This window comes from Oratosquilla oratoria, chromosome 15 (assembly GCF_046742065.1).
Source record: "Oratosquilla oratoria isolate Oo_2021 chromosome 15, ASM4674206v1, whole genome shotgun sequence".
NCBI classification, from domain to species: domain Eukaryota; kingdom Metazoa; phylum Arthropoda; class Malacostraca; order Stomatopoda; family Squillidae; genus Oratosquilla; species Oratosquilla oratoria.
Genome location: NC_134791.1, coordinates 3,910,891 through 3,928,095, shown reverse-complemented (window position 1 = coordinate 3,928,095; position 17,205 = coordinate 3,910,891). Strand labels below are relative to the sequence as shown.

Genomic DNA, 17,205 nt, shown 5'->3' with positions numbered 1-17,205 from the left:
CAATCTGAGCGCGGACACGCCCCCTCGTTCCCACGCGGACCGTCACGAACCGACCGCGGAGCACCTTCCCCCCGCGGGGGAAGGCGAAGCGGACACCGTAGACGACGGAACCTCTCCGGCGGCGAACGACCCGACTGAAATCGCCTGCGAACACGAGCACCTCACCACGCCACCTACACTACAACCCAACACGGCCACGGTGACCGACGTCCCAACGAGATCAACAGCCACGTCATTCAACGAGCCAACAGAGGCTCCGTTAACAAGAGCACGACCAAGAAGAACGGCCGCCTAGCAAGCCAGAAACTGGTTCTCTATTCTTGTTGAATGACCAGCCTTCTTCTCCCAGCTTCAGGCCGTAGGGGATACCGCCCCCGGCCCCCTTTTGGTTTATAACCGTGTCACAATTTTTGAAATTGTGACACCCGGCTCGCTGTCTCCCCTTCCCATTTTCTCGTCTGATTTCTCACCGTTTCGGCCCTTCATTCCCTATACTCGGGGGAATTACCAGAGTCCTTAAGACTTCTAGTAGCTACATCCTGTCCTTTCTCCTCCTCTTTATCTTCAACTGTCGTGCCATTTTTGACAATCAATTTCAGTGCCTTAACGAAGGGAGACTTCCAATTATCTAGAAACACCCCCCCTTTTTGATTCGTGTTCTCATAGCCAAGCTCAACGGTTTTCGCGCCCAAACACCCCCCTCCCCCCCTGCGCGCTGCCACATATTTGTTTTAAGCTAAGCAATTAGAATAATTAGGATTGTATCTAACCCGCTCGTGAACAGTGTCTACCTCATGGAACAATAGGAACTGTGTCACCTCCCACATGAACATTATTCGTAGTACCCTTCAACACTAGTGGCGGGAACGTAGAACTATTGGCAACGTCGGAAGCCGGCTAGCGGGCATTTTGACCTGACATCCCGCAGGACACAGGGCAGTCTAAGCATCGAGTTCATCAAAGGAGGTCGGACCGCTCGTTCTCGGAAGTCCAATCGTGTCCTTTCCTCCCTCATGTGACTGATGGGGATTTTCACCCTTGAGAGCCAATCGAGTGTCGATTATTTGGGTACAAACCCCCTCACGCGAGAACTCTAAGGGTTGATTCACACTATCGGTCCGGTCGCGCTCCACTGCCGCTACGCTCTCGGTCCGGTCCAATATTGTCTCATTAATTTCAATGGAAGCATTCACACTGGCGCTCTCGCTCCAGTCTCGCTCCGGTCACGGTTCCGTCAAAAGATATTTTTACTGGAGCGAGACTGGACCGTGACCGAACCGTGAGCGCCAGTGTGAACTCAGTTGCCACGGTCCTGCACCTGCCAGGGCTGCCGTTTCGTAGAATTTTGTACCAAATAGCGGCATGTGGCAACTGCACAAGGATATGAGGAAATTTTTTCTACATATCAGCGGGCTGTTCATAACATTTAAATACTCAAACTTTTGTTTAAAAATCATAGAACTGTTATCAAATAATAAATGGTACATCAAAATATGACTTAATTGGTAATTGTGTTACTTATAAAATATTGTACCCCAAAAGATACGTTTTTACATACATACATATACCAAGGCTTTTTCCCCCTTACCAGGGAGGTAGCCAAAAAAGGACAAGGCATAAAATCCTTCCCACCCATTCCATCCCCGAAAACACTCCACACCCCTCCACCCTCCCTCCTATCTTAGCACCTCCTAGATACGTTTTCACGGTGTAGTAAAAAAAATATACGCTAAAGTTTCAGCTTTCTTTTAGCGATAATAATAATAATAAAAAAGAATTTTCATATCTTACTGAATATGTTAGGGCATGGGGGCCTTATATACATTCAAGAATAAAAAAACTAGAACCAACATTTTGTCAAAGTTTGACAAGTATATCTTGCTATGAAAGTCTGCATACGCACGAGAAAAATGTATACCCCGGTATGGCAACACTCCCATTCTACACGGCAGTGTAGAAAACGCTGCAGCCCTGCCTACTGCTCCACTCCAGTCGCGATTCAGTCTTCGTTTAAGCAAATAGTGATTCCTTCTGTCCTACCAAACCATGGATAATCCAAAGAAAACACCACAATGGAATCATGCGAAAGGTAGATAAATGATAAAAATACGTTTTCTTTTTATTTATCACTGATACAATGGCAATGCGCACAGCTAGGATATACATCAGCACCAACTGAATAAAATATAACCTACAAAACTTACTTTAATTTTGTGGTTTCAGATGAAATGCTAATAGAATTAGTCAGAAATGGAAGTATGAGGATCAAATGTCATTTTTGTTTGCATTTATGAAGGACAGAACACGAGTTACATCTCTGCAAAAGGCTGAAAATGAAGCAGAAAATTCAGATAATTCAGAACACGATGGCACACAAGAAAGAGAAGTAAGCGACGAGGCTGTTGGTGTTGCAGAAGACAGCCCTACACTCCCTCAGCAAGAACGTCTCACGCGTAAGAGAAAAACACAGGAAAATAATAGTGCATCTGCTACACTTATTAGGTACTTAGTAGAAAAGAAGAAGGAAGAACATGCCCCAGAAACAATAAATGCTTTCTTTTCATTGATGGCAAATACTGTCAAGAAATTCAGTCCAGTTGATCAACATTATATTAAAACAAAAGTGTTTTTATTAGTAAATGAAATTGAAGGAAAATACATTCATTACCAGAGCGAACAGGCATATGCAAAGAATGTATACCCCCAACCTGCAGCATCACCTGCTTTGTCGCAGTACTCCACTTCATCATCTGCAAGTGCTCAACCCATACAACAATTTCATCAAGCAACACAGTGTCAGGAGCACACCCACGGGGCGCCATCACCTCTGCAGCCTGCATGCACTTCACAGTGGCTTAACCAGCATGATCCTTCTGCTTTCTCTTCATAATTATTGCACAGTCAATGTAATAACAAAAGGAATAATAAATTATGATCATATGTGCCCTTTATCTTGTGTTTGAGTCTTACAGCAAAATAAATCTGAGTCACATCTTTTCTTTACCTTACCTTAGACACACAGCCAGTTTTTCTCTTGGAGTGAGTGCTTCTCTGAATGGTGTGTTTCCTTTTTTCAGGTCATCCTCAATTTTGGATAGTATTTTCTCAAATGTTCCCTTGTTCATTCTGAAATAGCTGTGGAATTTACTCTCGTCATCAATAAGACGAGGATACAGAGTATGAAATTCTCCTTCAGTCTTCCTATCTTGCAACATAGGATGAACCCACAATCTCTTTCTTTTTCTATTTTGTTTTCCTTCTTCTTCTTCATCAAGTGCAATAGCGATTATTGCCAACTCGGCGTCAGAAAAGTCACACATCCTTCGTAACTGATATAAGACTTCTACTGGTGTCGAGGGAGGGGGGATGACGGGAACGAGAGCGGACCGATAAATACCTCAGAACCGAGAGTGGAGCGTGACCAGACCGATAGTGTGAATCAACCCTGAATACCTCAGAACCGGAGCGTAGCGAGACTGGAGCGCGACCGGACCGATAGTGTGAATCAACCCTAAGAGTGCAGTGCGATTGACCGGGACTACGTCGGTGAAGTGACTTGCAAGCCTATCACAGCGTCCGCCCAGGCCGTCACCCCCCGCCCTCACCAAAAACGGAGCAGTGCCGGTCGGAGCTCAGCAGGAGACCACGCTAATTGAAGACGTCTCCACAAGCAAGACACATATTAAGTACAAAGACTTTAACAATTTCTTAAGCTAGGAACGCGCGCAGGGAATAGATAGGATGTATGTATGAAAGCCAACTGTTAAAACCCTTATTTAATGTCAAGTAGCATATTTCTAGTGTTTAATTATTTAATTCATTAAAACTCACAATAGGAGTTCTGGGTTTCATTAGCCTAGGACGGTTCACTTAATGAGTTGTCCCATCATACCCCTCCCCCCTCTTTGATTTACTCTCACGCTTGCCTTGGAGGGAAGGCGAGTGGTCCCGAGATGTGATACAAATCGCCTGGAATTCGGTTCCCCAACTGCAGCTACCTTCCCCCTCCCTTCATCAATCACTTAAGGTACGTGTTACCCACACCACCTCACCTACCACCTTCTTCCACTGTCCAGGAATTTGCGTCAAAATTCATGGGGTTAATCCTTTGAGAGTTTTTGGAATTATGTCACTTCCTCCGATTAGCTTATATTGAATAGGAAAAGTCATGTTCATTTCGTCCTGAGTCACAGTGAGCGTCGAAAATAAATTTAACATGGTAAAATTCTCGACCATGACTGTAGATTGGCTTAAGTTGAATCGGAAAAGTCATGTTCATTTCGTCCTGAGTTACAGTGAGCGTCAACAATAATTTTAACATGGTAAAATTCTCGACCACCATGACTGAAGATTAGCTTAAGTTGAATACAAAAATTCATGTTCATTTCGTCCCGAGTCACAGTGAGCTGTTGAGACAATTTTACCATAGTAAAATTCTCGACCACCAAGACTGTAGATTAGCTTAAGTTGAATAGGAAAAATCATGTTCATTTCGTCGTGAGTCACAGTGAGCGTCGAAAATAATTCTAACATGGTAGAATTCTCGACCACCATGACTGTAGATTAGATTAAGTTGAATAGGAAAGGTCGTTCAATTCGTCCTGAGTCACAGTGAGCGTCGAAAATAATTCTAACATGGTAAAATTCTGGACCACCATGACTGTAGATTGGCTTAAGTTCAATAGGAAAAGTCATGTTCATTTCGTCCTGAGTCACAGTGAGCGTCGAAAATAAATTTAACATGGTAAAATTCTCGACCACCATGACTGTAGATTAGCTTAAGTTGAATAGGAAAAGTCATGTTCATTTCGTCCTGAGTCACAGTGAGCGTCGAAAATATTTTTAACATGGTAAAATTCTCGACCACCATGACTGTAGATTAGCTTAAGTTGAATAGGAAAAGTCATGTTCATTTCGTCCTGAGTCACAGTGAGCGTCGAAAATAATTTTAACATGGTAAAATTCTCGACCATGTTTTTAGATTAGCTTAAGTTGAATAAGAAAAGTCATGTTCATTTCGTCCTGAGTCACAGTGAGCGTCGAAAATAATTTTAACATGGTAAAATTCTCGACCACCATGACTGTAGATTAGCTTAAGTTGAATAGTTAAAGTCATGTTCATTTCGACCTGAGTCACAGTGAGCGTCGAAAATAATTCTAACATGGTAAAATTCTCGACCACCATGACTGTAGATTAGCTCAAGTTGAATAGGAAAAGTCATGTTAATTCCTCAGTTACAGTGAGCTGTTGACACAATTTTACCATGGTAAAATTCTCGACCATCATGACTGTAGATTAGCTTAAGTTGAATAGGAAAAGTAATGTTCATTTCGTCCTGAGTCACAGTGAGCGTCGAAAATAATTTTTAACATGGTAAAATTCTCGACCACCATGTCTGTAGATTAGCTTGAGTTGAATAGGAAAAGTCATATTCATTTCGTCCTGAGTCACAGTGAGCGTCGAAAATAATTTTCCATGGTAAAATTCTCGACCACCATGACTGTAGATTAGCTCAAGTTGAATAGGAAAAGTCATGTTCATTTCGTCCTGAGTCACAGTGAGCTGTTGACACAATTTTATCATGGCAAGATTATCGACCATCATGACTGTAGATTAGCTTAAGTTGAAAAGGAAAAGTCATGTTCATTTCGTCCTGAGTCACAGTGAGTCGAAAATAATTTTAACATGGTAAAATTCTCGACTACCATGACTGTAGATTAGCTCAAGTTGAATAGGAAAAGTCATGTTCATTTCGTCCTAAGTCCGAAGGTGACCGATTTGGTCCAAACTTGCCTCACAAGTAGAGAGTGGGACAAAGTACAAAGCAAGGTAGACATGAACAGCCTTAGACCAAGGGCGTGGCGGTGGCACCCCTCCAATCTTGGGCCTTTTCACCCAGTATTAACTTTTGGGCCGGTGGCACCCATACCGTATCCCTGAGTGGTGTCAAATTGGACTCCACGGCAGCCCTGGACGCCCTCGACCTGTGGGTGATATGGCGGGTAAATCTGAGGAGGAGACCAAAATGACACAAAATCCAAAAAAATCTCAAACGAGAAACCATATGAATTTTGCCTTAAATCCGAAGGTGGCCGATTTGGTCCAAACTTGCCTCACAGGTAGAGAGTCGGACAAAGTACAGAGCAAGGTAGACATGAACAGCCTTAGACCAAGGGCGTTGCGGTGGCACCCCTCCAAACTTGGGCCTTTTCACCCAGTATTCACTTTTGGGCCTGTGGCACCCATACCGTATCCCTGAGTGGTGTCAAATTGGACTCCACGGCAGCCCTGGACGCCCTCGACCTGTGGGTGATATGGCGGGTAAATCGGAGCAGGTGAACAAAATGACCCAAAATCCAAAAAATCTCCAAGGAGAAACCATATGAATTTTGCCCAAAACCCGAAGGTGACCGATTTGGTCCAAACTTGCCTCACAGATAGAGAGTCGGACAAAGTATAAAGCAAGGTAGACATGAACAGCCTTAGACCAAGGGCGTGGCGGTGGCACCCCTCCAAACTTGGGCCTTTTCACCCAGTAATCTTTTTTGGGCCTGTGGCACCCATACCGTATCCTTAAGTGGTGTCAAATTGGACTCCACGGCAGCCCTGGACGCCCTCGGCCTGTGGGTGATATGGCGGGTAAATCGGAGCAGGTGACCATAATGACCCAAAATCCAAAAAATCTCAAAGGAGAAACCATATGAATTTTGCCCAAATCCGAAGGTGACCGCTTTGGTCCAAACTTGCCTCACAGGTAGAGTCGGACAGGAGGAAACTTAGCAGAGGATTAGGTTTCATTGCTAGGACAGTTACAAAAAATGCAAAGGTAGTTATTAAACTCTATCTGGTGTTAGACCCATCCTTGACTATGTAGTACAGTTTTGGTCTCTGTCCTATAAAATAGTTATAAATTCACTAGAATAATTACTGATGAGAATCACCAAAATGTACATGGGTCCAGAAATTTACCTTGCAAGGATAGGCTTAGGCACCTTAATTTACACACTTAGAAAGATGCAGAGTGTGGGGTGATCTAATAGATGCATTCATGTGGATCAAGGGCACTGACAAGGTCATCATATTAAGACAACTGGGCAGGACTTGCAGAATTGATTTAAACTGGATAAGTCTAGATTTAAGAAATTGGCAAGAACTAGTTTACCATTAGAGTGGTCAAGGAATGGAATAGACTTAGTAACCATTTAGTGAGCGCTTAAACTATTGGTTGTTTTATGAGCTTAGCTTTAAGGATGGGGATGACAGGTGGTAATGGACATGGAACTACCTAGTGTTGGCCTTATGGTCTCTTGTAGTCTCTATGTTCTTATGAATAAAAATCCCAAGAGAATATCTACGTACAAGAATTGAAATTTTCTCCATAGGGCACCATACGAGAATAATAAGGGACACAGTTCTTCGTAAGAGCTTTCAATCCCTTCCATCCATCCATCTGCAGTAAATCAAAGTTCAAACAAACCATACCAGCAACAGTGTGGCACTCTAGTGAAGAACATATGAACCCAGGAGGCGTGCATGGGAACTGGTTGTTTTAAGGGAAATCTGCCGTGTAAGAGGACCACAAATACAATGCAGTTGAAGAATGTACTTGTACCTACTGCCACACTACAATGGCAACAAGGACGGAGAGAATGCAAGAAAAGTGTGTCAAATGGACAACTAGTACAGTGTAGTGTGTTACAGAGGAGCCAAGAAATACCCGGTAAGTGAAGTTGTAAAACTGTGAAGCCAAGGTGCCCAAGGCAAATCTTGTTACTCATGGAGTTCTTCAGGGCAAATGAGGCAACAACAAATATGCATCATAGACATGTCAAGGTTTTAAATCATACATTGATGCTGTTGCCTTGACTGTTCAGAAGAAGAAATCTGTACCATCACATCTGGCAGGACTGGAATTGCTATGTATACACTATGCTCAACGATTATGTATAACAGTTACAAGACTATGCTCAGAAGCTTCAGTGATCATTTACAACCTCATAAGAAGTGTCAGAGCACTACCAATCTCACCAGTAATTAACCTATATACCAAAGGCTTTTTCCCCCTTACCTGGGAGGTAGCCAAATGTCAAAAGGCATATACCCATCCCCACACGTTTTCATTCCCATCCACCCCTCTTTCCTCCCTCTCATCTTAGCTCCTCATGGATGACGAGTTGTCCCTGTATCCTGCCCACTGCCCTGGGTGAGAAGCAATGCAGTAAGACACAGCACTGTTGAGCAGGGAAGGGAGAAAGCAGTAGATAGGGGTGAATGGAGAATGGCTGTGTATAGATGATACCATGATGCAAGAAAGGAAATGGGGAGTTTAGGAAGTGGTTGCGTGAATATTTTGGTGCAGCCCAAATGGATTTCTACGTCACCAGTAATTACAAAAACAAAAATGAAACATCATATTTTGTTGTAAGATCATGAAAGAAAGCTGCATTTGATTTCTTTCAAGAAGTTATAAGGGGCCAATCTCTGCCAGTTACCAGCATAATTTGCAAATGTCAACTCCAGTTACACGTGCATGTTTCCCTTATGTTGATCCTATTCAGCGTTTTCTCCACAAGAGACAACCCTTGATGGAGAGGAGACGAAGGGGACGCACACAGAATTCATGGCCAGGACAAGTTGACTGAACCTTTCCAGAGTTGTTTGGAGTAGGGTGTCTGCATGGGAGCTTGCTTGGAGAGACTGGGGACTGGAGCCAGCGTGTGCATGTGCATGAAACAATGCACTCCCTGTCATGTGCCCCCATTTGATGATGATGATGATGATGATGGTAAGGGACCAGTGCATCACCAGCTTTGTGGACCTAAAACTACATGATGCTTTGGTCAGGGGAAGAATTCCCAAGAATAGGGTTGGTGCATAACATTAGTTAAACACGTGAAAATACTGACCAATGCTTTAGATTTCTTGCAACTGCAACGGAAGAACATAACAATGGCAATGCAATGGTAATACATCAGACAATCAGGTGTCCAGACTGAGACAGAAACATGCAAGGACAGGAGGTGATGGTTGCGCTATGAGAAGTGGCCCCAACATATCAACAGTTACCATTCACCATGTCATCAGTGCAGAAATTTCAATAATAAACAATATAACTGTTTCATCTTTAAGTTACACTGTAACAACTGTGGCAAGAAGGACACTAAGTATAAAAGTGCTGAGAAAGAGGAAATGGTAACTAAAGAGGGAGAAATACTGATGAGTAACAACCAGTTTTTATGGTCTGCAAGAATGACATGATGATAGAACAACATCGAGATCTCTGAAGAGATGACCACAAAGAAAATGTGTTTAGATTTAACACACAAACCCATGTAAACAAAGACATCAGTGATACCAGTGTTATGATTTTTGAGAATGGTGTATCAACAAGCTTCCTTACTGATACGAGAGCACAGTGAAACTACAAATGACATGCTTGAGAAGATATGGTCATAAGGAAGATCAATCAATCTGTTGCCTACTTTCTCTTGCAGGAGACCCACATCTACCAGGTAACTGGCAACAATTCATCCTACAACGCCCAGCTCTAGTATTACCTTGACAACAATCTAATGGTTATTGATGGTTACTTGGGTGCTCTAATCTTACCTGCACGAGACCTGGGGTAACAGATTGAACTTGCATCGGTTACGTAAGTCAATACACATATACCAAAAGGCCTTTACCCCCTTTTAAGAGGGGTGGCCGTTGAAGCAGATATCCACCCTTCACCTATTCTAAACTTATTTGTTGTCCCTTCCTCTGGATGAAGTCATCCCTGTTTAGGTTGGATGCAATGCAGAAAAATGCACAATTTCCACAGCAGGGCACTAAACCAAACCATTTACCCCCACTGTTTAATATACATAGTTAATTAATATTATTATCCTTGCACATTTAACATGTCATTTAAAATTTAGACCAATTGCTAAATACTTTGGGGACACGTGAAAAAAGCCTGGATACATATTTCTTTTTTCTTTTGTACCCAAAAATACCCAGGGCAGTGGACTAAAGGTGCAGGGATGACCCGTCATCCAAGAGGTGCTCATATAAGAGGGAGGGTGGAGGGGTGTGGAGTGTATTCAGGGATGGAATGGGTGGAAATGGTTTTATGCCTTTCCCTTTTTGGCTACCTCCCTTGTAAGGGGGAAAAAAGCCTTGGTATATGTATGTACCCAAAAATACTATCAGCCTACATCAAAGACTTCCAGACTTTTTGTGAGCTCTAACCTACAATAGATATTAACTTCAATCTAGCCTAACATTACCAAATTTAAGTTAACCTCTTCAACAAGAGTCAAATATTTGTGCACACATCAGGTTGCCTGATGTATGATGATGCATCACAATATGCACATTACAAAATATCGTCACCCTCATAAAGGAATTGCCTAAGTCATTTTTTGTCAATTTCTGGATTTTTTTTTTCTAAATCAATTTTTCATTGCTCCTTGTGGTACATTTCCCAATGTTTTATTTAGTGTCCAAGTAGGTTAAAACTGTTAGGAGGAACATTACGTACATCTATAAAAAAAAAATAATAATAAATAAAATAAAAAAAAATTATTTCCAGGAAAGTTGGACAAATGACTTAGGCACTTTCTTTATGAGGTTGACGATATAAAGTTACTGCTGTTACACTCATTCTCTTTCACCATGAATAACTATAATGTTACAGAAAATGCGATCAAGCCTGTTCACAGAATACAGAGGTCAGCAACAACAAAATAAATTTATATATCTTTTATTTATATGGTTTAACGTCACACACTACCCCCTATCGGGAGGCTAGGATGGTGCCCCTCACAGAGGTCTTTGTAGCGTGGAATTTAATGAACCATGCCCTTGGTTCAACTTCGCTAGTGGTAGGATTCGAACCGCCCTCACCTCGACCTTCGCCGCAAGTAACGACGCCCTAACCCGCTCAGCCAGCAAACTTCCTAACAATATGATCAGGAAGTCGATGCCAGCATCCTTGTATACTCCACTCACAGCTCATGACGTGTACATAGGCATCTTCATACTCAAGAGGTTAAGGAAAAGCTCTTCACCAAGCTAGCTACTCTGTGTATCAAGACATGCATGCCAGTTAGGCTGCACATAAATGCAAAATGGGAAGACGTCTTAGTCTTCTAGATTTTGAGATCTGGGGAGATCAATTTGTACTAATCAGCCAATGATGAAATAATTTAATTTTTAAATCTTGTACCATTCCAAATCAAGAGACCCTCTAAAGGAGACAACTTCTCATTGTCTGTGGTACAGTGAATGTCTCCGATCTGCTGATACCTGAAAGCAATATGCAGTCAAATCTCCTACCTTAAGCAACTTAACATCCTTTTCACTCTTATTTTCTCATCAATTTTATGTATTAATTTCTTGGATTTCTTTTATTGTACATAATCTGGTGAAGTTCTCTGTCATTCTTACATAAGGCCTTTACTGTATATTTTCCTTGTGTTTTACACACACACAGTATCACACAGGTTAAGTATGAAAAATTGGAAAGTAGGAAACAGGACCAGTTCTTTTCCTGTATACTACAGTAAGGTAAACAATATACAGACTGCAATCAACCTGTTGCATCAGGTCTCGCTTGCTACCAGGATGCCAGCAACAGCCTTCAGATTGGCCAAAAGTCTAAAAGCATTTCCCAGATGTGTTGCCTCTCTCGTTCAATTTTTGATCAATTTTATTATTATTCAACCAATGACCCTCCTCTCTGTCCCCTCATGCATTAACATTGAAGACAGAGAAATCCCTTCAGGCTGTGTCAAAATATTATTCACATATTACCACTCACTAATCCCCCCCATTCATCACATTATCATCCATACACAGCCATTCTCCAATCGCCCCTACCTTCTGCCTTCTCCCTTCCTTCCTCAACAGATATCCCCCTTTCTCAATGCCTCTTTTACCCCATCTGTCCATCTTAATCTTTCCACGGGTCCAAATCATCCCCATACTCTTTCAACCCTATCTCCCATCTCCTTTTCCACCCCAACTCTCCTCCTCACCTCCTCGTTTCTCACTCTATCCAACCTTGTAACCCCTACCATACTTCTCAGACATTTCATCTCAAATACATTTAAACTATTCCTCTTTTATGTTCCATGTCTCTGCCCCATACAGTTGGCAGTACAATCACCCCTTCATACAATCTCATCTTAGCATACATAGGAATGTATGCTATTTCTCGTTACACTTTTTAATCCCCCAAGGGACTTACTTGCTTCTCTCAATCTACATTCTATCTCCACTCCCTTTCCCAATACACATGACCCCAAGTATCTAAAGCTATCCACTTCCTCCAACCGCTCATGTAATATTCACTTCTAAATTGCTGCCATCCATTCCTCTTGTACATCTCATCACCTTACTTTTACCCACAGACCTGAAACTCCATCACCAACTTCCTTAATCCTTCCTCTGATCCTGTCACTAGTGCAGTGTCGTCAGCAAACGACAACTGGCTTACCTCCCATTTTTCTCCATTTTTTTTAACCATCTCCAATCTCGTCCATTACCCTTGCATTTACCTCCCTCACCACCCCATTCATGCATATATCGAACAGCCATGGCAACATGACACATCCCTGGCAAAGTACCACCTCCTCAAATTGCTCACTCTCTCCATTTCTAATTTAGACAAGTTCTACTATTCTTGTAAAAACTCTTGACTGCCCTTAACAGCTTTCCTCTGTCTTCAGTGTTACTGCATGAGAGGACAGAGGGGGGAGGTTGGCTGATTAAATGAGGAGCCAAGATGAGGCAGAGGGTTGGTGAATGGGAGCAGAGTATGTGGGGATGAAATGGGTGGGAGTGGAATTATGCCTTTTGACTATGGCTACCTCCTTTGCAAGGGAGGAAAAAAACCTTGGTACATATAAGTATATATTATTATACATATACACACACCAAGGGCTTTTTCCCCCTCACAAGGGTGGTAGCCAAAGTCAAAAGGTATATTACAATTCTTACCCATTTCACTCCCGTTCCTCCCTCCCTCTCATCTCGGCTCATTGCCCTGGGTTAGAACCAATGCAGCAAGTCACAGAACATCCATAGCAAAGCCACTTCATTTAATCAGCAACCCCCTCTCTTTGTCCCCTCATGCAGTAACATTTAAGATAAACAATATTATTATAATTAACAATATTACCATTACTACAAAAAGAGAGATATTAGTTAAACATCCCCTCTACAAAGATTGTATGATATACAAAAACAAAAGGTCAATCTGTATAAAATTACAGCTAAGATTTATACAAATACAACCCAACAGAAAATTATGATACAGATAAGAACATTATCTTCAAGCTGCAGAGTCCATTCCTATCTTCTGCACTCTCTCTTCTCTGAACTGACATTCCACATGCATCCAACTTTCACCTCATCCACCTACATCATTCTCGATCTTCCGCTACCTTACTCCATCCATATCTGGTTTCCACTGTTTGCTACTCTTTCCATATGCCAAAACCACCCCAAACATGTTTTACCTTATCCAAGTTTTCTTTATAGCCCTATTCTCTCTCACCGCCACATTTCCCAATGTATCAACTCTTGTATCATACATATCTCAAAAAATTCATCTCGATAGCATTCATTTATTCCTCTCTGCCTCCATTTAAGTTTCAGATGGCTTCATAAACCAATGTGGATATTGTCATAATTTCTCTGTATACCCATACCCTTTCTCCTTTCCTATACACTACAATTAGGTAAACAAATCCATCCAGAATACCATTTGTTGTCCCTCCTATCACAGCACTTCTGGGACAAAGGCATTCCCTGGCACACAGCTCGGGTCTGAGGCAATGCACAAAGATGCAGCATTTCTGCAACAGAGCACAACATGAGCTGGTTTATCCACACCTCTTCATTATATGACAACCCCACCATCCCTCATTCATGTAAGTTAATGAATGGAATAAACTTCCTGCAGAGGCAATGCAATGTAGTTCAGTTTAAAGTTTTAAGATTTGTTTAGATAAACATCTAAGCAAGATGCTGTAATGACTGCCATTTATATTGTTTGTTATTATTTGCTTGGTTTTCATTTATAATTAGTTGTCAATTTATTGCAATTTACTATTTACCTGTTTGTTTAGTATTTAACTATATGCATTTATTATATATTTCTTTATCTACCATATATATTTTTTTTGCATCCAAATTAGTTATGGCCCAAAAGGTCTCTGTTGGCATGCTCCACCTTTGTAATCCTTTGAAATATGTGTAACACACAAGAACATCCCTTTGGGCTATGCCATTTCCTTGTTTATTCAACCCACCTGTTATGTATTTGTTAATTGATATTCATGCATAGCTATTTGATCCATTATAAATAGGATCGAATTAGATTACTGCAATGCTCATATGCTACCTGGTGTATTTGTATGTTGTTTACTTTCCTGTATCCATACCCCATGCAATGGTGGACGAACACAAATAAACCTATCAAAGAGGACACGTCTTTTTAAGATCCCTAAACATCCAAAACAAAACTGGGATAGTGAAAACACAGGCTCATCTAATACTTTGTCATACCAACAGGTATGTTCATATCTCCATATCCAACGCCAATCATATACATATTGAAGAGCCACGGCAAAATTACACAACCCAGACACAGTTTCACCTCAACACTCAGTCTCTCTAGTCCCAACCCTCACATAAACATTTTGACTGCATCAAAACAGACTCTCCGCTACCTCATACATCCACAGCACATTCCAAAATGTTTCTGTGCTTTTTCCAACAGTGACATGTGCCGGGGGTGGGAGGTCAAAGGGATTGGTGGCCCTGGGCATCCTAAGTTAGTATATTTGTTGATTTATATTTATATTGAATAAAATGTTTATGTTTTATCTGTGTTTACATATTCAAAATATCTTCCTTTCCCATAATATTTCTCAGTACTATGAGGCCTTACAATTGAATCTTTGGGACATAAAATCTTTGGGTTGGGCCCCATGCATCATCAGACATGCACACACCACTACTCCAAAGGTATGAAAATCCCAAAACTTTATCCTAAGCTAAAAACTTCTTACATACTTTATGACAATAATTTCATCTACACAGCCTCTTCCTTTCCTAAACCCAGAACACTTCCTCAATTACTCCCTCTGTTCCCTTCCTGTACATACATACACACATATACCAATGGCTTTATCCCCCTTACAAGAGAGGTAGCCGAAGTCAAAGACATAAATCCACTACCACCCATTTCATCCACATACTCCTCTCCCACTCACCACCCCTCCTTCCCTCTTTTCTTGGCTCCTCCTGGATGATGGGTCATCCCTGCATCTTGCCCACTGCCCTGGGTCAGAAGCAATGTAGCAAGACACAGCACATCCAAGGCAAGGCTGCTTCATTTAATTGGTGACCACCCTCCTGCAGAAATAGAGAAAATGAGAAATCCCTTCAGGCTGCAAAATATCACACACATACTTCCTCTCACCAATTCCTTTCCGTGCATCACAGTACCATACACACAACCATTCTCCATTCATCCCTATTTTTGTCTTCTCCCTTCCTTCCTCAACAGACATTTCCCTCTTCCCCAAAGCCCCTTTTACCCCATCCATCCATATCATCTTTAGTCATCCCCTCACATTCACTCCCTCCACACCTTTTACTAGTCTTTCTTCACTCATCCTTTCCATGTGTCCAAACCATCCCAATACTCTTTCATCAACCCTATCTCCCAACTCCTTTTCCATCCCCGCTCTCCTCCTCATTTCTCACTTTATCCAGCCTATCCATAAAAATGCATACACAATTTACTTGGAATCTGTGTTACTAATCACCTTTACAAATAAATAGGTTAAAAAAAAAAAAACTTTAAGATCTTTGCTATGTGCTTTTCTAATAATTTTTGTATCAGGTATAGAGTAGAAGAATGAAGTACAAGAGACCAATTAAGTAATTAAAGTATTGTCATACTTACCTTCTAGACTCCATTGAGTTCTCTCATACCTATTATATTGCAAGTTGGAAGAAAAAGAAGAAAAAGAAAAAAGTGTGCATGTGTTATCTTTCAATATGATTACTATTACTCTATTCTGTACTGCCAATTCTAGTCTACAATGCTGTCACTACATTTCATGGATACTAGTGTATGAGTTACCTTGTACTATGTGTACATTACTATATGCACAACTACATAAGGTTTTGGAATGTTACATTGTTAAAACTTCTTTTCAGCCAGTCTAAAAGTGAACAGCTTGGGGAGAAAGGTGCGCCTGAGATAGGAACACATGGCGAGAGATTATAAATGGATGAACAGATGACGCAGCCTAACGAGGTGTTCCCTACATCTGCTCCACACTGTTGTGGGAAGGTGGGCAGTAAGGGCTGCCACATAATGAAACCGTGGGGGTAATCCAGTTTCAGCTGTTGGACCCATCAGCAGATGAACCATGCCAAGCTGCACAGCACTGCACTTTCAGCACACAGTGTGTCAGGGGCCACATAACTCTTCACTTCCAGTGCTATAATAGGAAGGGTACAGGTTATGCTTTGGGTCAGCGGATGAGAAATTGCCAACCTGGCCACCCTCAATTGAAGAGATAGCCTTTAGTATACAGTAGCAAATGGGGATATCCCAATTACTAATTTTGTAATTATACTGCTTAAGGAGCATTATGAGATCATCTTATCTCGAAGGACAAACAAGTATGACAGGTATATAACTTTTCTACATTAGCTAGTGATAGCTATCCTTAATACAGCATTTACTAGATTAAGGTGTTTCAACAATTATATGGTAGCCAGAAATTATTTCAATATTTTTCTTTTGTATGTAGTGCCACTGTGCATTTCTTGAAAGCAAGTCTATGCCATTTTAGTTTGATCAATATCTCTGCTCCAATCAGTATTTCAGTTCCACGTACTTCACCGTTTTTACTCAGTAACAGATCTTTTATTTCCATAAACTTCATTTACTAAAGGCTGATTCATGTTCTATTGCTTCAAAACTTTTATAATTCTTAATTTCCAATTACAGCTATCAAGAACTGTTGCCATATGCTAGTCTTCAGCCTGACCCAGCACATACAAATCCTTATTTCTTTTGTATACTTTCTCCAAATATTCTCCGTTCACACATTTTGATTATTATGGTAATTTGGTGCAGGGAGAGGGTTGGGTAAATTTAAGAAAAAAATATATTGAAGAACTCAAAA

At 41.3% G+C, this 17,205-nt stretch overlaps 1 protein-coding gene and 1 pseudogene across 1 annotated transcript; one reads left to right on the top strand and one right to left on the bottom strand.

Moving 5' to 3' along the window:
- Positions 1-1,142: 1,142 nt before the first annotated feature.
- On the bottom strand, positions 1,143-4,744 carry LOC143032992 (uncharacterized). The gene is made up of 2 exons (XM_076198186.1): positions 3,010-4,744; positions 1,143-1,371 (listed from the first exon to the last, which is right to left on the bottom strand). The coding sequence occupies exons 1-2, from the start codon at positions 3,318-3,320 to the stop codon at positions 1,248-1,250; spliced, it is 435 nt and encodes a 144-aa protein (XP_076054301.1). The 5' UTR covers positions 3,321-4,744; the 3' UTR covers positions 1,143-1,247.
- On the top strand, positions 2,228-3,016 carry LOC143033499 (uncharacterized; annotated as a pseudogene).
- Positions 4,745-17,205: the final 12,461 nt, after the last annotated feature.